Here is a 24,449-nt window from a genome sequence, read left to right as displayed (position 1 = left end):
CTCTTTCCCAGTACTTGATTTTCTTTACCTATTGGACCAAGAAATTAAGAATATATTATTAAGCTTTGAAGAAAGCCAAATATCAACAGAACATGAAGGAATATTTTCTAGAGCCGAATTCAATCAAAGAATTATTTAAATGGCCATTCATCACTGTCTCCAAGCTGAAAAATACAACTTTACAGGATTTGAGTGTAATATGTAGTATATCACTGTAGCATCTGACTGAATAATAAAAAGCAGTCTTCAGTGACAAAGTATTCTATTATTTCTGGGTGTGAGCTCAATCTCAGCATCTAGAACTAGTTCACAGAGTCACCAAACACTTGACATTTCCGACAGCCTATAATTTTGAATTAAAATTTTTCTAATCTAGACAAGAAAAAGGAACAGAACGTAGCCAGATTGGGAGGGAGGAGGTAAAATTGTCATTATATGCAGATGACATGATACTTTATATACAAAACCCTAAAGACTCCACATAGAAACTATTAGAACTGATAAATGAGTTCAGCAAGGAGCAGAATGCAAGATTAACATACAGAAATCTTTTCCATTTCTTTACACTAACAACGAAATATCAGAAAGTGAAAGTTAAAAAAAAAATCCCTTTTAAAATTGCATCAAAAAAGAAAATACCTGGGCATAAACTTGACCAAGGAGATGAAAAATTTATATGCTGAAAACTATAAAACATTGATTAAGGAAATAGAAGACAATTCAAAGAAATGGAAAGATATCCCATGCTCTTGGATTGAAAGAATTAATATTGTTAAAATGGCCATACTACCCAAAGCAATCTACAGATTTAATGTGATCCCTATCAGATTACCCATGACTTTTTCACAGAACTGGAACACATACTCCTAAAATTTATATGGAACCACAAAAGACCCAGGATTGCCAAAGCAATCCTGAGGAAAAAGAACAAAGCTGGAGGCACAACCCCACCCCCCAACTTCAGACAATGCTACAAAGTTACAGTAATCAAAATAATGTGGTATTGGCATGAAATCAGACATGGATCAGTGGAACAGAATAGAGAGCCCAGAAATAAACGCACACACCTATGGTCAATTAATCTTTGACAAAGGAGGCAAGAATACACATTGGAGAAAAGTTAGTCGCTTCAGCAAGTGGTGTTGGGAAAGCTGGACAGCTGCGTGTAAATCAATGAAATTAGAACACTCCATCAGTCCTGAGGGTCGGGGGGAGAAGCTACAGGACAAACAGACCAGAGATCAGGAGGTAAGAAGAACAGAAACAGACTGAGGAAAGCAGAACAAGGAGAGGAGGCTGAGCCTTGCTGGATTTGAAGTGCATAACTGAGTTGCCCTGAGTTAGGGCCACTCTCCGTTGTGCTGGCCAAAAGCAAAGTCTGAGAGTGGGGCCTGGGATTCCAAGTGAAATAACATCCCCAGGAGATCTTTATGCAAATAAAGTTGAAGAGACATAGTCCGTTGCCAGGCATAAATAATGTCGTTCACTCTCCAAGAAGAAGGTTAAAATGTGCAGCCGCAGGCATGAAATAAAGGTTAGCCATCCACCAAAGTGAGGTTTAGTTACTTCCCCGTTATCATAAGGCACATTTGCTTCTTTCAGTGGAGTCTCCCTTCTCTTGCTCACCATAGTTTCAACAAAATATTTGATCTTTCACCAGGCAGCCATCATTGGTTTCAGCTGTTACCTGAAATTCAGATCCACTTCTCACTACCAGGTGAGACACAGGGCTCGCCTCCAGCCAAGGACATATGAGGGCAAACGTGTTAACCAGAATGAAACAAGATTTCTGAACAAGATGGCTTTGAGGTTGTTCTCAGCAAAAAAAATTCATCATCTTAAAAACCAAATCCAGAAAGCTAATACATTAATTTTTACTGAAGAAAATGTAACTCTCAGAAGACGAATGCTGTGTGCCTCTCCCAGTAGGCAATTTTCCTGGGATACTAAATTATCGGAATGCTGCTTGGTGATCATGGCATCACAGCAAGCAGAACTAGTCAGGAAAGCCTCCTGCCCATTGAGGTTGGAATGGATGCATTTCAGGCCCTCTCTAGGGGCACACTTGCCCCCAGGGCAGTAGCTTCCAATCCTGGGGCACTTGTCATTCTGGACATTTTAGAGACACACTGCTGGCAGAAGAATCTCCAAATGTAACTTTTCTTTCTTATTTTCATAAAACAAAGTTTTCAAACGTTTTTCTTCTATTTCTTTATTACAGAAAACTCAGACAAGCAAAATACACAACATACAAGATACCCTCCCAGAGAAAACTGCCATTAACAGCCTGATGATTCTTCCAGACTCTTCGGTTTCCATCCATTGTTTTTCTGATCTTTTCTGAGAATGGTAGCCCCCTGACCCCTCCCTTCTCCATAGAGGGGTCGGTCCTAACTCTGGGTGAGGAACAGGGGACAGGGCAGAGGGGCAGGCAGAGCACACAGTTCACCAGCTTTTCAGGGTGGAACTCAGATATGCTGAATGCCACGGCAGCAGTTTGAGCAGACAGCAGTGTGCGCCACAAAACACAGACACTCTGGGAGATTGCTTAGCCTACGTTCTCCTGTAACTGAAATTTCCCCTTGAATTTCTCCCTGCTCAGGGAAGCAAAACTGGTCAGTTGAGAGCAGGTGATAATTATCAATGACATTCATGGACCATTTATCTTGTGCCAGTCACTGAATATTTCTTGAGGAGCTACTTTGTTCCAAGTGCTTTCCCACACACTGAAAATGTAGAAACAAAACAAAACAAAACCCTGCTCTCATGAAACTTCCATTCTCATGTGGAGGCAATTTTTCAAACAAGTGAGATAAGTAGAATATTAAATAGTGATAAATGCTATGGAGGATAATAAGTCAGGAAAGGGGGGTGGGCTGGTGAAGAGTAAGATTTTAAATGGTCAGGAAGACCTCTTGGAGAATGTGATATTTGAATAAGCACCAGAGAGAGGTCAGGCAGTGAGCCACATGGAAAAGCATTCTAGGCTGAGGGAACAGCCAGTGCCAAGGCCCTGGCAGCCAGAGTGGCTGGTTTGGAGTGTGGGAATAAGGAGAATAGAGGAGACGAGGTCAGAGGCTAATGCAGAGAGGGAAGGGCTAGTTTGTGTTGGGTTTTGTTTAGAGGCCACCGTAATGACTTCAGCCTTTCCTCTCAAGTCAAATGTAGTGACTTGAGTCCTTGGGTGTGGGAAGTAGAAGAGTGACATACTCTGATTTCCTTTTTAGAAGCTCCCTCTGGAGACAAAGAGGGAAGAGATATGGGAACATATATATATGTATAACTGACTCACTCTGTTATAAAGCAGAAACTAACACACCATTGTAAAGCAATTATACCCCAATAAAGATGTTAAAAAAAAAAAAAAGAAAATACCTGGGCATAAACTTGACCAAGGAGATGAAAAATTTATATGCTGAAAACTATAAAACATTGATTAAGGAAATAGAAGACAATTCAAAGAAATGGAAAGATATCCCATGCTCTTGGATTGAAAGAATTAATATTGTTAAAATGGCCATACTACCCAAAGCAATCTACAGATTTAATGTGATCCCTATCAGATTACCCATGACTTTTTCACAGAACTGGAACACATACTCCTAAAATTTATATGGAACCACAAAAGACCCAGGATTGCCAAAGCAATCCTGAGGAAAAAGAACAAAGCTGGAGGCACAACCCCACCCCCCAACTTCAGACAATGCTACAAAGTTACAGTAATCAAAATAATGTGGTATTGGCATGAAATCAGACATGGATCAGTGGAACAGAATAGAGAGCCCAGAAATAAACGCACACACCTATGGTCAATTAATCTTTGAAAAAGGAGGCAAGAATACACATTGGAGAAAAGTTAGTCGCTTCAGCAAGTGGTGTTGGGAAAGCTGGACAGCTGCGTGTAAATCAATGAAATTAGAACACTCCCTCACACCATATGCAAAAATAAACTCAAAATGGCTTAAAGACTTAAATACAAGACATGACACCATAAAACTCCTAGAAGAGAACATAGGCAAAACATCCTCTGACATAAATCATAGCAATATTCTCTTAGATCAGTCTCCCAAGGCAAAAGAAATAAAAGCAAAAGTAAACAAATGGGACTTAAACTTAGAAGCTTTTGCACAGCAAAGGAAACCATAGACAAAATGAAAAGACAGCCTACGGGCTGGGAGAAAATATTTGCAAACGATATGATCAACAAGGGCTTAATTTCCAAAATATACAAACAGTTCATACACCTCAATATCAGAAAACAAACAACCCAATCAAAAGATGAGCAGAAGACCTAAATAGACATTACTCCAAAGAAGGCATACAGATGGCCAACAGGCACATGAAAAGATGCTCAACTTTGCTGATTATTAGAGAAATGCAGATCAAAACTACCATGAGGTATCACCTCACGCCAGTCAGAATGTCCATCATCAAAAAGTCTACAAATAATAAATGCTGGCGAGGGTGTGGAGAAAAGGGAACCCTCCTACACTGTTGGTGTTAATGTAAATTGGTACAGCCACTATGGAGGACAGTGTGGACATTCCTTAAAAAACTAAAAATACAGTTACCATATGATCTAGCAATCCCACTTCTGGGCATATATCCGGAGAAAACTGTAATTCAAAAAGATACGTGCAGGGACTTCCCTGGTGGTCCAGTGGTTAACCACTCCGTGCTTCCACTGCAGGGACACAAATTCTATCCCTGGTTGGGGAACTAAGATCCCACATGCTGCATGGCGTGGCCAAAATAAAAAAAACAAAAAAACAAAAAAAGATACATGCACCCCAGTGTTCATAGCAGCACTATTTACAATAGCCAAGACATGGAAGCAACCTAAGTATCCATCGACAGATGAATGGGTACGGTGATGTGATGTATACATACAATGGAATATAACTCAGCCATAAGAAAGAATGAAATAATGCCATTTGCAGCAACATGGATGGACCCAGAGATTTTCATACTAAGTGAAGAAGTCAGACAGGGAAAGACAAATATTATATGATATCACTTATATGTGGAATCTAAAAAAATGATACAAATGAACTTATTCACAAAACAGACTCACAGACATAGAAAATGTACTTACAGTTACCAGATGGTAAAGGGGAAGGGAGGGATAAATTAGGAGTTTGGAATTAACAGATGCACACTACTATGTATAAAATAGATAACCAACAAGGACCTACTGTATAGCACAGAGAACTATTCAATATCTTATAATAACCTATAATGGAAAAGAATCTGAAAAGGAATATATATAATATATATTATATATAACTGAATATATATATTATTTGATTCACTTAAAAGTGAGCATTCCTGCTGTTTTATATAATGTTTATTCAAAATTATAGCTGTTACAATTCTTTAATGTCCTTAGTCTATATGATCTTTATGATCGATACCTCAGGTATTTTGTTACCTAAAGTCCAACAGTTTCCTAAATTGATTTTAATTTGTTGGTTTTATGCATTTATTCAGTATTGGAAAGATAGGGATAAAAATGAAAAATTCAGTATATGAGCATTATAGGACTGTCCTGGGTCAGGCTGCTTGGGTTTGAGCATTCACTAGCTGAATGGTTTTGGGCAAGTTACTTAAACTTTCCATGCCTGTGTTTCGTAGGGCACTGGTTATTGTGCCCATGAATTACTACTGTTTCATCTTCATCCAGGGCCAAATGGTGGGAGATTCAGAGAGGGGGGAAAAAGCAGAAGAGGGGTGGTGGAGGTGTTGGCCCACCTTCCTGGAATCACAGTCTCTTTAAACAGAGGACAGCCGCCTTTTCTCAGAGGTGTGTGGCTCTTGCAGGTTTCCCTTGCTGCTACCACCGACACCACCACGGAATTTCCTGGGGACTGGGGTGTGAAAGTTCAAAAAAAGATAAATAAAAGGGAGGGGGATTCCTATACTCTCTGAGGATAAGGAGTTACTTTACCTGGTCCTTGGGCCAGAGCTAGAGTGCTTTTCCCAGAGTTCTCTCTGTGCCATAGCACTCACTTGGATATCTGGCTGTGTAAAGTTCAGGCTGGAGGTACCAAAGGGGAGGAGGGGCAGGGAAGGTAAACTCCCTGCCAGTTCAGAAATACCTTGAATTCTGGTATTCTTCTCTGATTCATCTTATACTCTTTACAGAGAACTCAAATAGGTGCTTCCATGTATTCTGTTCTGGTTTTATGGTTTCATTTAGAGGGTGGGACAGGGTAATGTATGTCTACTCCATCTTACCCAGAACCAGACTCTAAATTTCCTTTTAAAAGAGAGCACTTGTGATATTGCCATCATCCTTTGTGCTTTCTAACCCAAGACTATTCCCATACTAAGGTACAATTTGAATAATATTACTACCTTGCAAAAACAAACCAAAAAAAGCTTTATTAGCTCTCCATTGCCTCTAGGATTAAGTACAGACTCATTTCAGTGTTCAAATTCCCCAGCTGCATATACCTCATATTCTTGCCAGGCAGGAATATTTGCTGATACATAGTTATTCTATTCTACACCTATAGCTTTTGTTAAATTCTACCTGCCTAAAATAGTTTCCCAACCTTTCCAATACAGCTTCTTCAAGTTCTGCACATCTTCTAGAGCTCAGATGCACTACCTTCTTAAAATTTTAGTTTTCTGCCCTGTTCTTATGTGCGTCCCATAAAAGGTGTATGTGTATTATTTTATTATTTTTATTTGTACCTTTTCAATACACACACACACACACACGCACGCACACACACTTTGTTTTAGGACTATTTTTATGTCTAGAGATATAGTAACTGTGTCTAGCATAGGCTGTTATGCCTCAGATCCAATAGATTCAGGTAACATTTACTGCTTATCATGTACTTTTTCACCTATACTCCTCTATAACAGCTCTTGGAGACCTTTATTCTAAATCTCAGTCACATGAGGACACTGAGGGTAAGTAAAGTAACATTACCTTAACTCTTCTATAATGGCTGTGAGTTTCTTGAGTGCAGGAATTTTAATATTCAATTTTCTACCATGTAATATCTACCATATAGTAGCTACTCAGTAAACAGCAATAGCTGTAACTTTTCTCTTCTTTCTACAGTACCTTGGGCATGTAGAAGTTGATGAATCAAGAGGAATGCACATCTGTGAAGATGCTGTAAAAAGATTGAAAGCTGTATGTATTTGATGGTTGCCAGTGTTGATCTATATGCTGTAAATATTTTCTCAAAAGATTTTGCTCAGTAAATTTTAGTGACCCACTATCCAGTAAGAACAGTGTTTCTCTTAAGGCAAAATACGTGGGCTCATTAATAAAGAGCATTTCATGTTGTCCATCCAAAGGTGTAAGTTACAATGACCAACTTCTTCAGTTTAGGCCAGACATTATCTAAAAGATACTTTTAATTCAGAACCCATATTAAACAAGTGGTATGAATTCTTATAGATGAATAATATTCTAAAACCAGGATAAAACTATTACAGTTAGTCTTTTAACCTAACTGTGACAACTGGGTTATAAATTACTGATTTTAAATCTATAAGAAACAGCTTTCCAGGAAAAAGTATAAAATAGAGATATCTGTGTTGACAGCAGGTGAGGTTTACATTTTAGGGAGACTTAATTATCATTACTGCTACTCCCCAGTTTCCTTCTCTATACTCCTCTAACATAAACAATGTATTTCCCTGCCTTTTGCACAAACTTCAGCATACTTGAAATGGAGAGTCCTTTTCCAGGATAAATAATGTCTGTTTTGCCTATTATGCCATAGAACACATCCCAGGCACATGCCTGTGTATTTAATAAAAGGAGAGAATGAGTTCAGAGTTCATAAAGGTTCAGATTAAAGTGTTAACTTCATATTTTGGATAGGTTTGAAGAATGTTTCTTAAATTCTGACAGCCCTCTTCACAACCTTCTCTCCAATGTGTGGCCTTTCCTCCCTTTGCTGTGAAAGCTTTAAGCATTACTTCTACATGCCCTTGCCCCAGAACAGCATTAAATACTTGTTGCTTTGGGTTTGCTGGTATGGTGGGCTGCCACAAGTTTGGCTACTAATGAGTGCTTTTTTTTCCCCTCAATTTGCTTAATCAAAACTTTTCTGCTTCTTGGTACATTCTATATGACCTCTTATATACAACTCCTCAGTATAAAAGATATAAAGTCAAGGAAGCAACCAACTCAGAGAAGTGGATTATGTTTTTGAACAAATGTCTGAATCTATTATAGAAAGGAGAGGAGGAGAAAAATAACTGATTATGATACGTAAAAAACTAAAAAACAAAACAAAACAATATATAGACACACATACATACCCTTTACTGCAGATTTTGGTCATTTAAATTCTTAAATGTTTGAAGCCCTTCTTAGTCTATCTGTGCTCTCCATTTAATCATCATTAATGTTAAAGAGACTTTATATAATAATTTATAGACTTGCCATGTCCACCTATAGTCCCCAGTTAAATACAGCCTCAGATAATGCAGTTCTCCAGGAAATTTAAATTCAATCTCTTATTTAACAAAATAATTCTAAGTTCACTAATAGAATAAGATTTTCTAAGAACATTTTAAAAAGTAATGCAATGATTTGCCCTACTAGTCATTAAACATCATAATGCTAATAACTGAAAACAACAGATGAATCAGTGAATAGACTAGATAGACCTGAAACAAACCTTAAATAGTTATTAAAATCTTAGAGCCTACATAAATTTAACATTTGGAAGGTCACTGTGGAATGAGCCTTTGGAAAGTCTTAATTCAGCATGTGGCTTCATGTTTACTCTCTAAATAAGGAAAAACTAGGGATGGTTTAAGTTTGCCCAGAAGATAATTAAGAAGTGGTATTTAGTTGTTTAATGAGCAGTCAGTCCTCTTCACTGTCTAGTTTTCTTTAACCTACTTTTAATTAGAAACCTCTCTTTATTACATAGGTAGTATATGTTCATTCTGTAAAATACAAATGAACAAAAACAGTACATAAAATCTCTTGCAGTCCCAGAGATAGCCACTATTCACTGTCTAGTTTTATCTTTATTTATTTATTTTTAATAAGGGCAGAGTGCCTGCCTCTTTCTTTCTTTCTTTCTTTCTTTCTTTCTTTCTTTCTTTCTTTCTTTCTTTCTTTCTTTCTTTATTTATTTATTTATTTATTTTTGGCTGCGTTGGGTCTTCATTGCTGTGCCTGGGCCCTCTCTAGTTGCGGCGAGCAGGGGCTGCTCTTCGTTGTGGTGCGTGGGCTTCTCGTTGCAGTGGCTTCTCTTGTTGCAGAACATGGGCTCTAGGTACAATGGCTTCCATAGTTGTGGCATGCAGGCTCTAGAGCGCAGCCTCAATAGTTGTGGCGCACGGGCTTAGTTGCTCCGCGGCATGTGGGATCTTCCCATACCAGGGCTCGAACCTGTGTCCCCTGCATTGGCAGGCGGATTGTTAACCACTGAGCCACCAGGGAAGCCCTGTCTAGTTTTAAAACTGATTTTTTAGTTGAGTGAATTTTTTTGTTTTATTTTACCTTTTTGGTTTTAACCAAGGAAATTGTAAACTGTAAGCATGGTTATTTGAGATACAGGACTTATTTAAATAATAAAATTATCAAAAAAATGAGTTTTTATTTTTACCAGAAATCAGAACCAAATTGCTGTTTGAAAAATTATATCTATGCCTGGAACAGTGTCTGGCACATAGTAGCCACTCAAAAAATATTTCTGGAATAAATATACAGAAAACAATTCAGTCCTCAATATGGGGACTGAATTGAATTTCGTAATAATCATCATAACAATGTTATATTTAATGTTTAAAGTTTATGAAACCCTTTTGCATATCTCTTAAAGATCCTTATTTTCCTGTGGTCTTTTACAAGTAAAATGAAATTATGCATATTTGGATTGCTTTTCTGGACATACTTAAACTTTTGAACTTTGAAGGAAGATTGACCACTTCTGAACTTTTGATTCAAGAAGTTCTTTAAAAGTTTTCAGACTAACCCTACCCAGGAGACTTGGAGCAAGTGTTGTATAATAATTTTGCACAGGCAAACAAGTATTTTTAAAAATAAGATTGAATTTTGGGAAACTAGTGCCAATTTCCTATTTATTATACTCACTGAAAGTTCCCCTTCTATTAATACCCTTTCTAATGCTGTATGAAAAAGGCTGCAGAAAGTTGGAAGTCTTCAGATGTTGTTCATCTCAGATCATGTTAGTCCACAAAAGTTCATGCTTTTTGTCTTCTTTTCATATTTTTACTATACAGAAATTTCAAGATGCCTTTTTCCCTTCTTTTACCGAACATTCATCTAACAAACATGTATAATCTACTGTGCCAGATGCTTATATTGTGCCAAAAGCTATGTGTCTGGAGATGTTTGTTTATTTTCATAGAGGATAAATATTCCTCTTATCGTTTCAAATAAATGGAAGCAGATGTATAAATGAACAGACCTACAGATTAAAGAAGAAATAGCATGTCTGGAACAAGTTTGAATGCCAAAAATGTTTTAAAATTTAAAGAATTATGTAGCTCAGATGTACCAGTTACATAGGAAAACAAACATCTTAAACTTATCACTCAAATGATCTTTGAACTAAAAATGTAACATTCTAGCACTTTTTAAATTTGTGCGGGCTTGAAGAAGCAGGGTAATTTGCAAGTACAGTTTATTTTTCCTTCCAAGTAGTTCCTTACAATTTAGGATTACTTTAACTTCAATTAGAAGTTATCAGCATACTTAATATTTTCAAATGAAAAGATATTGTAACTAAACAACATATGCTTCTCAGATTATAAATATGTTTAATTTTTTTTTTACTTTATATGCATAAAGTTACAGTTATTTGCAATTCATTTACTTTGTGGCATAATTTTACCAGTTAGCCACTTAGGGACTTAGATTATATAGGATAAATGACAGAAATGACTGTTGCCCATTTTCATTGCCTTAATGGCAGAGTTAGTTGCAGGGGGAGGAGTACTGTCATTTATCAATCTATTTTGTAAAAAGTGTATTGGGCCTTTAGTTATCTTGCTTGATACTGGTGCAAGATGCCTTTCCTTTTAAAATGTCTTTTCTTCCCATTGTCTCTGTGTCTCTCCCTCTCTGTCTTGGTTTTAGACTAGTTTCATTACACTACCAGTTTCTAATATGTTGATTTTTTATTTGCTATTTGATAAATTTGTTTTAATGTATGTTCTTGTTTTAGCAGGTAAAAGAATAATTTAATTTTTTAAATTAATATTATTCTCTACTCTAATAACTGTCTTTTGATGCATTTTGCACGTCAACTTTTTTCATTAACACCTGAGGTCTTTTATAAATAGAAGGCAAACTCCATGTTTAACAGGAGCTTTTCTGGTAGCTAAATTAAATATTAACGAATCTCCTTCCCACATCTTCCTATCCCTAAAGAATGGTGAATCTTTTAACTTGGGCTGCATCTTTTAAAAGCTGGTGGTTACCTAAAAGTCTAACGAAACTAGGGTCACCAAACTTGGCAGCAGAAATGAGCTTAGTCTTATTGTTACAACTATCCCAATTACCTTATTATATTTCTAGCTTAAGTTCAAAACATTTTATGGAAATCTTTGATGCTGTTTGTGATTTTCAAAACCTAGAGAAAAAACAAACCATTCAGTGTTTGAGAGTATTGAATGAGTTTTATGAGTCAAATTTCTGTAGAGTTGTCTTTTTCTAGACATTTATTTACTATTAATAATGGATTATAAAAGGTAAAGGCTTAAAGTATAGTTCAACCAAAACTAGGAAATGTTAAAGTTAAGCTAGCTTGGGTGAGTTAGAACTCATCTACTTTGCATAAGTTCTTCAGATTTTAAATGGTGGGCAGTTTTCAAGATTTGTATATGCTTAAAAATTGGTGCTGGGACCACAGACAGTTGTGTCTCTTTTACCTACGTAGTTTTAGAATTGTATAGTTATAACTGTCAGTACAAATTTCTTTCTTCTAAAACAGTAGCATTTAAAAAGAAAACAACCCTATTCTTCAAATTTTAGTTGTGGTTAACAGATGTGGTTTGGTTCTCAAATATATTAGTTTTCTCAGCTCCAGTGAAAGCATTGGCCATGTGTTCTTTATAGATGATTTATTCTGTGTTTGAAATAGAACATATCTATTATTTCCCCACAGTTGCTATGGAATTTATCAGCACACACATACATACAAACCTGTCCTAATGCATAAGTAAGAATTCTCGAAGTGACATCTTGAACTCAGCAAGAAAAAGTCTGGCAAGGACCCTCCCTTCACACTCATAATTTAAGTGTAACATTTTTTTAATGTTACTTTGTGATCATTTGAGTGTGGACTGGTTTTTTCATTGGTGACTTCCACATATTTGACCACTGATTTTAAATTGAAAAATGTATGTGAACCAATCAATTTACCACTCACTATTATGAAAATTTAAATGCAAATCTCACAAACCAGTATGTCCTAGTCTTTTTCTCTGCTGCCAAATTTGAATAATCTCTGTTTTAAAAGTCAGTAGAGAATGCTAAAGTAACTAGTTGCTCTGCATGGATACAGGTTCTGATTTCTTCTCTTTCTGCGGATTATTAGGCCATACAGTATGTTTTGCTGCATTTTCATGCACCCTTCCTTTTTCCCTGTCACTCCTGGTATGGATAACTCTTTAAAACTCTCACTCCCTTCCCCTTCTCCTACTTTGCCCTTCACCCAACCTCTGTATGTGCTTATTGCTGTGAAACCTTGGGACATTTAGCCCATACAATAATAGCGCTCGACTTGTCCCCCTGTTCCTCCAGGAAAGGAAGTTCTTCAAAGGCTTCTTTGGAAAAGTAAGTTTGATGCCACATTCATGCTTGCTTTATAAGGAGTTACACCCCTAGTATAGCACTGACACATTTTTTGAAAAAGAAGTACAGCTTTGGTTTCTTTGTAATACAGGAATTGATTTGACTAAATATGGAAATTAATGAATTGGAAAGCTGCTATCTATGATATTACCTGTGTGTCTGTTGATACTAAATCTGATGATTCCTAGGAAAGTCCAATAAATAAATCAAGTAGGTTAAAAAAGAATTGCTTCCTCAAGACTAGGTGTTAAAATAAATTTACTTTGATCTTGCAAAATTGTTCATATTAGCATATTTGTTGAGTTTTTTTAACAAGTAAGTTTTACTTAGTGTTCAATATTGACAGAGAAGTGGGAAGAAATACTAAATTCAAGTGAAAATTAAATGTATCCCAAATTTTACATTCATTGCTATTACTTTTTTTCAATCTAAGTTAAATTTCAGGCGAAGTAAGTGAAAGTACGTAAACTTATCTTTGAGGATCCTATGCTTTTTAACCTGGGATGGTAACCTAAGAAAAACTGTCTTAATTAGTAGTCTACCAAATGTCTGTCATATGTGGAATGTTCTTTATGTAGATACTTTTCAAAGAATGCTTGTTCAATGTTCAGATTTCCTTAGAATTAAGAATATATAGGATGGGACTTCCCTGGTGGCACAGTGTTTAAGAATCCACCTGCCAATGCAGGAGACATGGGTTCGATCCCTGGTCCAGGAAGGTCCCACATGCTGCGGAGCAACTAAGCCCGTGTGCCACAACTACTGAAGCCCATGCGCCTAAAGCCCATGCTCCGCAACAAGAGAAGCCACTGCAATGAGAAGTCTGCGTACCGCAACGAAGAGTAGCCCTCACTCAACTATAGAAAGCCCACGTGCAGCAACAAAGATCCAACACAACCAAAAATAAAATAAGTAAATAAAAATTAAAAGAAAAAATATATATATATAGGGCTTCCCTGGTGGTGCAGTGGTTGGAGTCCGCCTGCCGATGCAGGGGACGTGGGTTCGTGCCCTGGTCCGGGAAGATCCCACATGCCGCGGAGCGGCTGGGCCGCTGAGCCTGCGCGTCTGGAGCCTGTGCTCTGCAACGGGAGAGGCCACAGCAGTGAGAGGCCTGCGTACCACACACACACACACAAATTTTATATATATATATATATATATATATATATATATATATATATATATATATATAGGATGACAGTACAGAAATAAATACATTGCTAACATTTTTGTGTCTAAACTTATCATTGTCTAGTTTTGAGTAAGTGCTATAAAATAAGTCAGACTGAGAGAGTATAAGAAAAAACTACTGTCATTGTATAACTGAGTGTACATTACTAAAAGTTTATGTGAATATAAAAATCCCATCACAGTTCGTTTTTCACTGGGTGGTTTTGTTACTTTAAAGAACGATTTTTTTTTCCCCTGGCCCTGCCATATGCCACGCAAGATCTTAGTTCCCTGACTAGGGATCAAACCCATGCCCCCTGTAGTGGAAGCTCAGAGTCTTAACTGCTGGACCTCCAGGGAAGTCCCTAAAGAACAATTTTTTAAAATTATTAGGGCTTCCCTGGTGGCGCAGTGGTTGAGAGTCTGCCTGCCAATGCAGGAGACATGGGTTCGTGCCCTGGGCCGGGAAAATCCCACATGCCGCGGAGTGGCTGGGCCCGTGAGCCATGGCCGCTGAGCCTGCGCATCCGGAGCCTGTGCTCCACAACAGGAGAGGCCACAACAGTGAGAGGCCCGCGTATTGCAAGTTAAAAAAAAAAAAAAAAAAAAAAAAATTATTAGTTTCCACTTTCTTCTCAATTAAATATTTTAGTTGTAACCCTTTTTTTTTTTTACATGTTCTGGTTTAGGTCACCTTTATATTAATGTAAACAAATTTGAAGGATTTTAGATTGAATGGTTTAATTCAGTAACTTCTGTCAATCTGAAATAAAAAGTCATATAATTTACCCACACATGTCACAATAAAATTTTTTAGTAGATATTTTGAGCCTGAGTCAAGTTAACAGGTCCGTAGAATGTGGGATCTATAACTAGAAAGAATAAATCATATAGACATTTGCATCATTATAAATAGACACTATAATTGTTAAGCAGATTTTTTTGGTGGAGCATTCTTTCCTAAATAGAATTTCTCAAAGCAATTTCACATCACCCCAATTAAAATATAATTTTAATCATCTTCTAAGTGATCAGTTTTTAATATATCTACTTTAGTAAAACAGTCCATGAAGGCTAGGTAGAGAAAGCTAAAGGAGAAAATATTGATTTGGTTTATAGAAAAAACATGTTAAAGTATATTTTTTAAAAGGTTATAACATGATGTTAAAGAACAGAGCTCTCACTTGAGAATCAACTCCAAGGTGGCAATATTCATTGCTATAAATAATGGGGTCATTGTGCATTTACAGTGTCACCAAACTGGGTCACACTGTGCTTCTTAGCTGTTTTCACTGCATTTTACTACATGGAAAATCCATATGGTATGAGAAAGAAAACTATGAATTATCTCACTTAATCCTTACAGTAACCCTGAAATTATTATTTTCCCGTTTTACAGTGAGAAAACTAAAGTTTACAGAGGTTAAGGGACCTGTCTGAATCCACACATACAATAAGTCGTAGAATCTAGGATTTGAACCCAGATAATCTGATTCCAGAGTCTACACTCTTAATCACTATGCTATACAATCACTCCGTTTTCAGATTATTTACAAGCAAAGTTTAAAATATTTAACCTTAAAAGATGCTAGTAAATAAAGAGCTTCCTGGAAACTCATTTTTACTTTCTAACTTTCTTCTTTAAAGGTAGTAATTATTTTTAAAATTTATTTATTCATTTTGGCTGTGCCGGGTCTTAGTTGCGGCATGCGGGATCTTTAGTTTTGGCATGCAGACTTCTTAGTTGCGGCATGCCTGCGGGATCTAGTTCCCCGACCAGGGAATGTACCCGGGCCCCCTGCACTGGGAACGTGGAGTCTTACGCACTGAACCACCAGGGAAGTCCCTAAAGGTAGTAATTTAATTTTGGATTTTTGTCTCTTGTCAATTTACTTTGTTACTAGTTAATGCTTTAAAGAATCTTTTTCAGTGGTTCAGACTAACATTTTATTTATATAGAGATGTTTAAACCATACTAGTGAGATTTTCTTAAAAGATACTAATTGATCCCATAATGTGAACAAATATGAACCTCAGAATTTTTTTTCTTCCAGTTTTATTGAGATATAATTGACATACAGCACTGTATAAGTTTAAGGTGTACAGCATAATGATTTGACTTCATATATCATGAAATGATTACTGCAATAAGTTTAATGAACAACTCTCATCTCACAGAGATACAATACAGAATTCTTATGTTATTGTGGGGAGAATTCTTTTTATGGCCAGGCAATTTTATTCTTATGTACAATTTTTTTAAATTACAGTAAGTCATTCAAAGAGTTTGGAAAATCAATGGAGAAAAAACCATCACCTATAACTTTCCAGAAATGTGCTTAATTTTAAATGAAAAACTTTAATTTGGAGCCTTTTAAACCTTTCAAGTTGGCATCATTCAACTCACATTCACACTAATCTACAAGAAGTAGTCTGGTGAAGGAGATTTGGTTTGTTGAGTTTGCTAGGTCAATTGTGTTTTGATGAAAGCTAAAAGTGAAGAATCTCATAGGGAGTTTTTATCTAGTAGAGTTCCTCATAAATTTTGATACTTCCTTAGCCTTCTTATCATGTATGGTTTAATGGTCCAGGATAAAGAGAACAACAGTTATCAAGTGTTTCCATCAAACACATTTGGAGAAAAGTAGGTAGATGGGAGAATTATTAGCCCTGATTCTGAATTTGTAAATCATGGCCAGGAGAACTGCTGCTGCTTTTCCCTAAGTTGCGTCCTGGACCTGACCACCCTGTCCTATTCCTGTCAGGGGCCTGACCTCCCTGTTCCTCCAGCAAATGGGAGCAGTACCTTCAGAAGCTTTAGCAGTGAGGAACAGATAAACCTGGGTGTGTTACAGGGCTGTATTATTAACCCGTTGTAAGATTACACACATCTTAGAAGGAAAAAAAACCCTGAGGCTCTGAAATACCTTTTTTATCTAAACTTAGATACATTAAATTGCTCATTTTTTTAGGAAAGTCAAGAATGTACTCAGCTTTTTAGGAAGTATTACATACAGCTTCTAGTGTATTTGGCCATACTCGGCAAATATTTTATTACCAAGCAATTACGTGACACTTAACATTTGAAAAGGATATTAAAATTTTAATGTATTTGAGGAAACTCATGAGCTAAGTAATCTATATTACCATTTTATGAGGAACTGACTGAACACAGAGATATAAAATGTTTTTAGGCCACCCTATTAGGTCTTTTTTTAAAGCCATTGTATTAGAAAAATTCAGTTCAGTCTACCTCCTGTGAGTCTTTCTCCTGGGTGTGTCCTTTACTACTGACACAAAACACTTCTAGTCACCAAATGTGTAGAGATTCTTTTCCTTAACCAAACAATTCTCTGTGACACCAGCTCGGTGTCCTACAATTTAACTCAATTCTAACTCTATCTACTTGGAGATAGTGTCAGATCCCATAGATTTAAAGACTCAGTCTCACAAGACAGCTCCCACCCACTTCAGATGCCAATTGCAATTGTAGGTCCCCAGGTTACCCATAATAACTTCTGTCTAATTTGGCTACAAATTGGAGGTTCCTACGACCTCCTCCTCAGGTTTGATTAATTTGCTAGAACAGCTCACAGAACTCAAGGAAACACTTATGTTTACCAGTGTATTAAAGGATATGATAAAGGATACAGGTGAAGAGCCAGATGAAGAGATACATAGGGCGAAGTCTGGGAGTGTCCCAAGGGCAGGAGCTTCTGTCCCTGTAAAATTGGAGTGTGTCACCTTCTCCATGTGGATGTGTTTGCCAACCTGGAAGTTCTCTGAACCTTGTACCTTTGGGATTTTGTGGTGGCTTCCTCACGTAGGCTTGATAGATTATTTATTCCAATTCCAGCTCCTCTTCCCGCTCTAGAGGATAGGGGTTAAGGCTGAAAATCCTAAGCTTCTCATCATGGCTTGGTCGTTCTGGCAACAAGCCCTCATCCAGGAGCCCATCCAGGGTTGTCTCATTAAACAAAAGATGCCCCTCACTTAGGAATTTACAAGGGTTTTAGGAGCCCTGTGTCAGGGATGGGGTCAGAGACCAAATATCAGGACAAGAGATGCTGTTTGTGCTCTTATCACTTAGGAAATTACAAGGATTTCAGGGGGTCTGTGCCAGGAACCAGATATATTTTCTACTATCTCATAGCCATCTACTTGTATTTATATAGAACTTTATAGTTTGTGATGTGTTTTGACCTACTTTCTAACTTGTTACTCACAACAGCTCAGTGAATTAGATGTGATAGTTCATGAAACTACATTTTACAAATGAATAAACAAGCTCAAAGAGGTCACCCAGCTAGTAGTAAATGGCAGTGCCTACCCTGAAACCAAAGTTTTCTGAAACTTAGTGTAGAGTTCTTTCACCTACCCTGTATTGTTCTGTCATTCAGAAGTGTTGGCCTCTGCTTTCCTCGGATAGGCTTTAATTATAGTGAATGGAGAAGTGTCAAATGCAGGGGACACTAGACAGCTCAAGGGCCTGAATGCTTCCCACAAACATGCATTGTATGGCCTGCGCACAGTTCATAAATTTGGATTAGTTGCTAATATTTCAAACATTGAACATTTTCACATCAAAACTATTACATCTGGGCTTCCTTGGTGGCGCAGTGGTTGAGAGTCCGCCTGCCGATGCAGGGGGCGCGGGTTCGTTCCCCGGTCCAGGAGGATCCCACGTGCCGCGGAGCGGCTGGGCCCGTGAGCCATGGCCGCTGAGCCTGCGCGTCCGGAGCCTGTGCTCCGCAACGGGAGAGGCCGCAACAGTGAGAGGCCTGCGTATCGCAAAAAAAACCCCACAAAAAACTATTGCATCTATCTTAAGAATGGAAGATCTGGCAAAATGGCATGCTTTGTATGCTTGAGCTGAGTACCAGTTGTGCCCTTTGGTTGTCTGTTTGCCACATCCCTGCAACTCCCTATGGTCCCTACACTCAGCCTGCTTCACTCATTTTGTTACCGCTTTTAACCCTGTAGGCGTTTGAGTTTGTGAACTCCTCCCTGGGCTTTTATTTGATTGTGGTGGGGGGTATGTGTGTGTGTTAACCACTTCTAACTGCATAAAAAGCACCAAAAATATTATAATATTTGTTTTAACAGATACTGTTAATGTACTGCCAGATATAATTTTTCAAGTTTAGATGCTGTTACAGTTGTTAAATGGCATCATTAGAAATGGTTATGTGTTAGAGAATACATAGTTGAAAAGTAATGCAGGGTTATATTGTTTTCAACTAATTATCAAGAGTAAAACATTTCGTGGTATTTATGACCACTGTTAAGTCAGTGTACTCACATCTACATTCTAATTAGATTTCCTAAATTTTCTCCTCAATGGCAAATTGTACTTAGTGCTTATCTTCACTCTGGATCCTTTCCTTTACACATGAGGGAATATCACTTGCTGCCTCTTTCCTTTTCTTCCTTTCTGTTTTTTAAATTCTCATGCCCTTCTATAAATTTTACCTTCTTTTGTATTTTATTAGTTGCATCTTTTAGGACTTGGTTTATTTATCCTTTTGAAGTGCAATATAACAAATTTCTGAAGAAGAAAAAAGACAATCCCAAGAGTACTCAGAAGATTTCCATTGATCCTTGGTTTCAGTATTTCCTGTGACATGATCAACTAATATGTCAAATGCCCTGGCCATTGATCTTTTCTAGATTTAAAAAAAATTCAATAACCTTTGGAGTTATCTTTTTTATTTGTATTCATGAAGACTCAGTGGTTCTCAAGCCTCATGTCAGTGTCTAAAACATACTAGGGACTGTGCTAGGCTATCCAGATCAAAGACGAGTGAGACAATCTCCATTTTTTAAGTCCAGTTTACTCTCATTTTCAGATGACTATTTGACTCCTTCTTCCTTTTCCTTAAACCTCCAGAATTTCTTACTTTTCTCTCTTTCAGTTGATGACCTTGCTTCCTACTTCACTGAAAAAATAGAATCAACCAGAAGAGAACTCTCAAACAGGACACCACATCTACTTACCTACGTGAATCTGTGCATATATACTCTGTTTTCCCTCCAATTCAAGGGATGAACTGTCTGTGCTCCTAGCTGAGGCCAACTCCTCCACAGGATTCTTATACTAGCTCTTACTCATTCCAGTAATGCTACCCCCCTCCTCCATAATCAGTTTTTCTTTCTCTAGTGGATCATTCATTAGCATTAAAACAAACCATCTTTCTAAAAAAAGGTTTCTTCTTGGTGCCTTCAGTTTCTGCTCTCCTTTCCCCTATTAAACTCATTTAAACAGACTTTATTTACTCAGCCTATCAGCAGCATTTGATGTAGCAGCCAAATCCCTCCCGCTCCTCGAAACAGTCTATTCATTTGGAGTTCAGGTGTCATATTTTCTTGATTTTCCCTTGTGTTGATGCCTACTTCTTAGTCTGTGGACTGTTCTCTACCTACACTTCTCCCTTGATGATCTCATCCAGTGTCATGGATTTAAATACCATCTCTATGCTGATGATTTTGAAAGTTCTGTCTCCAGACATCTGCCCTAAACTCCATAGTGGTACTTCCATCTTAGAAGCAGTATAGCATAGGGGTCAAGGACACAGACTGGGGATCTGGATTAATTGTATTTAATCCTTCCTGGCTCAGCCACTTATTAGCTTTGTGATGTTGGGAGAGGTTCTTAACCATTCTGTACCTCAGCTTCCCCACTTATAAAAAAAGGATAATACTAATTCCAACTTCACCTGATTGTTGTGAAGATTAAATGAGTAAATATAAGCAAAGTGTACAGAATAGCCTGCCATATGGATGTGCCAGTATCATCATCATCATTAAACATTTCACACCAAGGCATTTCACACTAATGTGTCACAAGCCAAATTCTGAAACGCTCTCCCAAATTACTCTTCCCTAGTCTTTCCCATCCCAGTCCATGTGCTTTAGCCACAAATCCTGGATCTGATCTTGACTCCTCTTTCTCTTTTACCCTATATCCATCCCATCAACAGTTCCTGTCTCACTACCCTCCACCACTATTGCCGTGGTCCAAGCCAGCTTCTCCGCTCACCTGAATCATTGCATTAATGTTTTACACAATCTGCTTTCATTATTGTCCCCCTACCATCTGTTCTCAAGATATCAGTCGGAGTGATCTTTTTAAGACAGAGGTCTGATTGTGTTGTTCCACTGCCCTAGATCCTCCAGTAGCTTCCTGACCTACTCAGGGTAAAAACCAGTCTTTTAGGCCTAGCAGGCCATTATACATGCATTATCTCTGTCCCTTTTCCTATCTTCTCCTATTCTTGCTTCCTGTGTTCCAGCCACACTAGCCTCCTTGCTGTTCCCTGAGCATACCAGGTATGCTTCCACCTCAGGACCTTTGCACTTACTGTAACCTCTAATCTGGAACACACATCATCCAGATATATGCATGGCTCACTTCCTCATCTCTTCCCATTTGTTCAAAAGCCCCATTTTCACTGAGGCAGTCACTGAGAGAACCTTATTTTAAATTTCAAATACCACTCTCTTCCATATACAAACACTCACTATTCCCCTTCCTAGCTTTATTTTCCTCTGATAGGGGTTATCACCATTTGTCATAGCATACATTTTACTTATTTGTTTTTTTTATCTCTTCCTCACTAAAAGACAAACATTTTGTGGACAGAGATCTTCACCTAATTTAGTTCACTGCTGAATCTTCAATGCCTAGAATAGTTTGTGGTCCATAGTAGCTGCTCCAAAATGTCTGAGTTAGTGAATGACAAATGCAGTGCTTTCAAGTTCACCCTGTAATGGGAAAAACCAGACAGGTAAAAAAAAGGTAGTTAACAAATTGTGTAACAATAGTAGGTACTACTGGAGCAGAGAGGGACAGTGAATGTTGGAGATTGTGATTAAGGCTTCTGAGAGGAGATGATACCTAAGGCTGAGACTTAAGACTGTGACTTCCAGTTAAACTAAGTTAGAGGAAAAAGGCATAGAAGGAACAGCATTAACAGGGCCACTGGGGCGACAGAGAACCTGCTCCGACTCATTCACTTATTCAACCTAGGGTTATACAGAAGGAGACAGAAGATAAGACCCAAGTTTATGGTATGGATGAAAGGTGGTGGGGAAATCATTCACTGTGAGAAGAGGTATGATGAATTTGGTTTTGGACAGGTTGAATTTGAGGTCCCTGTGGAATTTTCACTCTATTATATGCATTTGAAACTTAATATGAACGTAAGTTAACTTAATATTAGAATAATTTCTGTTCTAGGTTCCCTCCTCTCAATTAAAAGTGATTTGTAAACTAGAAGAGCTAAATAGCCTCCAAAAATCTCGCCTTTGTTGTTTGGTTCATGACGTGCTATTATCCTTATTTTTTCCCCGAAAGCCTTTAAAGGCCCTTCTCACTTAAGAAAGTGCAGGTTAAAAGTTACTGTACTTTTAAGGAAGCAGCCATTGGAGATAGTACCAGTCTCAAATCCTACAGAAAGTTGTGTTTCTCAGAGGTACATACTGTATCTTGGAATTATAAGACAAAATTTATTCATTACACAGTTCTGTTCAGAAATTCCAATGTCATCAAATGATAGATTTGATGGCCCTCTCATTAAAAAAGAAGAAGAAGAAGGAGCCAAGTTTCCTGTTAAGGAAGCCTCTCATTCACTCATTACAAGGCACACCGTGTCATGGTTGTAATATCATTATTACTCCATAATGACTGGGTTATCTCTGTGTGTAGATGTGACAGAAAGACTGACCAGAGATTCTTTACATATTGGGTACCCTTGAAGACCTCTTTGATGTGTAGCAGAAGAGCTTTGCACAATAGAATGGCAAATCACCATTGCTCAGAAAGAGTGACTTGCTCTACCCTTCCTGCCCAAATTTGTCCGTTTGCTGCTGTTGCTTCTTAACATTTCATAGCTATGCCAAATTATGCTTCTGTGTGTCTTTAGCATTTCTTTGCTTTGGCTTACATTAGAACACCTTTTTGTTCTTGTCTGTCATATGCCCAACACAATTGTCTTGCCTCCAAATATCACTTCTTTTTATGTTGATTAATTGCGTGTTCTTATCTCACTGGTGGCCGTAGGAATCATAGAACTTTAGAGTTGGACTGCGCCTAAGTTTGGGTCTCAGTTTAAAATGATAGGATATAAGCACATTTGTTTAAAAAAAAGAAAAGAAAAAGAATTCAGGGACAACTCCAAACAGTTCTAGTATTTCAATATAATGAATTGTCTTTCCAAACAGGTTTAATCACTTTCCAGGGATTATGATGATTTATATCAGAGGTCATCAAACTATGGCCCACTACCTGTTTTTATAAATAAAGTGGTATTGGAACAAATCCATGTCCATTCGTTTACATATTGTCTGTGGCTGCTTTTGTGCAGCAGGGCAGAGTTGGGTAGTTGTGACATAGACTGTATGGCCTGCGAAGCCCTAAATATTTGATATCTGGTCCTTCACAGAAAAAGTTTTCCAATCGATGATTTAAACAGTTTAGAAACATACTTCTCCAACTGGAAATCCGAAGTACTTCCCCAGATAACAATATGTAAAACAGAAGAGTGACTGTGAGGATCTGTCAGCATACTGAGCACACTACCAGCTTGTGATCTCCATCGATTTAAAAAAATTTTAAGTGGTGTCTACCAAAAAAACAAAACAAAACAGAAAAAACCCCTGGAGATTAATAGGTAGGCAGATGGCAGTTCTTTATTGTTATTAGTTATTTCATTGCCTTTTATTGTGAGTAGCTTTTATATTTAGGGGAAATGATCTTAGTGTACTGAGTTTGTTTAGTTACTATCTCCATGTCATTTTTGCAACCTTTTTTGTCTTTCTTCACTGGTATTTTCACGTTAAGATTACCTGTGCATTCTCTTACTTACAGTGTAAGTTTGCTGATTTAATAATTTGTAATAGACCCATTTCCTGCTATCATTTTCTCCAGTGTCAGAGTCTGCTTAATTTCTGTATTGGTTCATATCTACCCAAAGTAAAAGGTGTTTAAGGGAAATGTTAGTTTTAAAATTTTAACATGGATATTTAGAGAATTGAGTGGTTACTTGAAAATTATATTTGACATTTTTCACTCATAGGGTAGTTTGATCCTTCTCAGTTTAAATTCTAAGTTACTGAAGTTCTGTTCATGTTAGACCCATTTTCTTTCCTTGAAGAATAAGCAGTTTTCTCTTTGTTGTAAAACTATTTTTCATGCAGTAACACTATTCAGTGTGAATTCTACCTATAACGTTGAAATTATTATTAAAATAAAAAGCGTTGGAACCATGGTGATGAAATAATTCTTACTGTCTCACATATACGTTACCCCTACCACATTTTTATTAGTGTCTGAAGTATTATGTAGTCTTTTTTTTTTAAGGGGTGTTTGTGTCACTAAGATGTATGTATATTCTATCGTGTAATAACGCATATATGTGGAATCTAGAAAAATGGTATAGATGATCTTATTTGCAAAGCAGAA

General features: G+C 37.4%; 1 protein-coding gene across 6 annotated transcripts in view; it reads left to right on the top strand.

Annotated features, from left to right (window-relative positions):
• Positions 1-24,449, top strand: part of NUMB (NUMB endocytic adaptor protein) — a 134,412-nt gene that overhangs the window by 89,463 nt on the left and 20,500 nt on the right. For 4 of the 6 annotated variants that reach the window (XM_007459706.1, XM_007459707.1, XM_007459709.1 and 1 more), the window contains 2 exons: positions 7,079-7,153; positions 12,764-12,796. In XM_007459706.1, coding sequence (XP_007459768.1) covers positions 7,079-7,153; positions 12,764-12,796 — 108 coding nt within the window. The remainder of the gene's footprint in view (positions 1-7,078; positions 7,154-12,763; positions 12,797-24,449) is intronic. The other 2 variants (XM_007459708.1, XM_007459705.1) reach the window with 1 other exon arrangement.

Source organism: Lipotes vexillifer, unplaced genomic scaffold, assembly GCF_000442215.2.
Source record: "Lipotes vexillifer unplaced genomic scaffold, Lipotes_vexillifer_v1.1 scaffold39, whole genome shotgun sequence".
NCBI classification, from domain to species: Eukaryota; Metazoa; Chordata; class Mammalia; order Artiodactyla; family Lipotidae; genus Lipotes; species Lipotes vexillifer.
The sequence above is the reverse complement of the archived record's forward strand: the minus strand, read 5'-3'. Positions and strand labels throughout refer to the sequence as shown.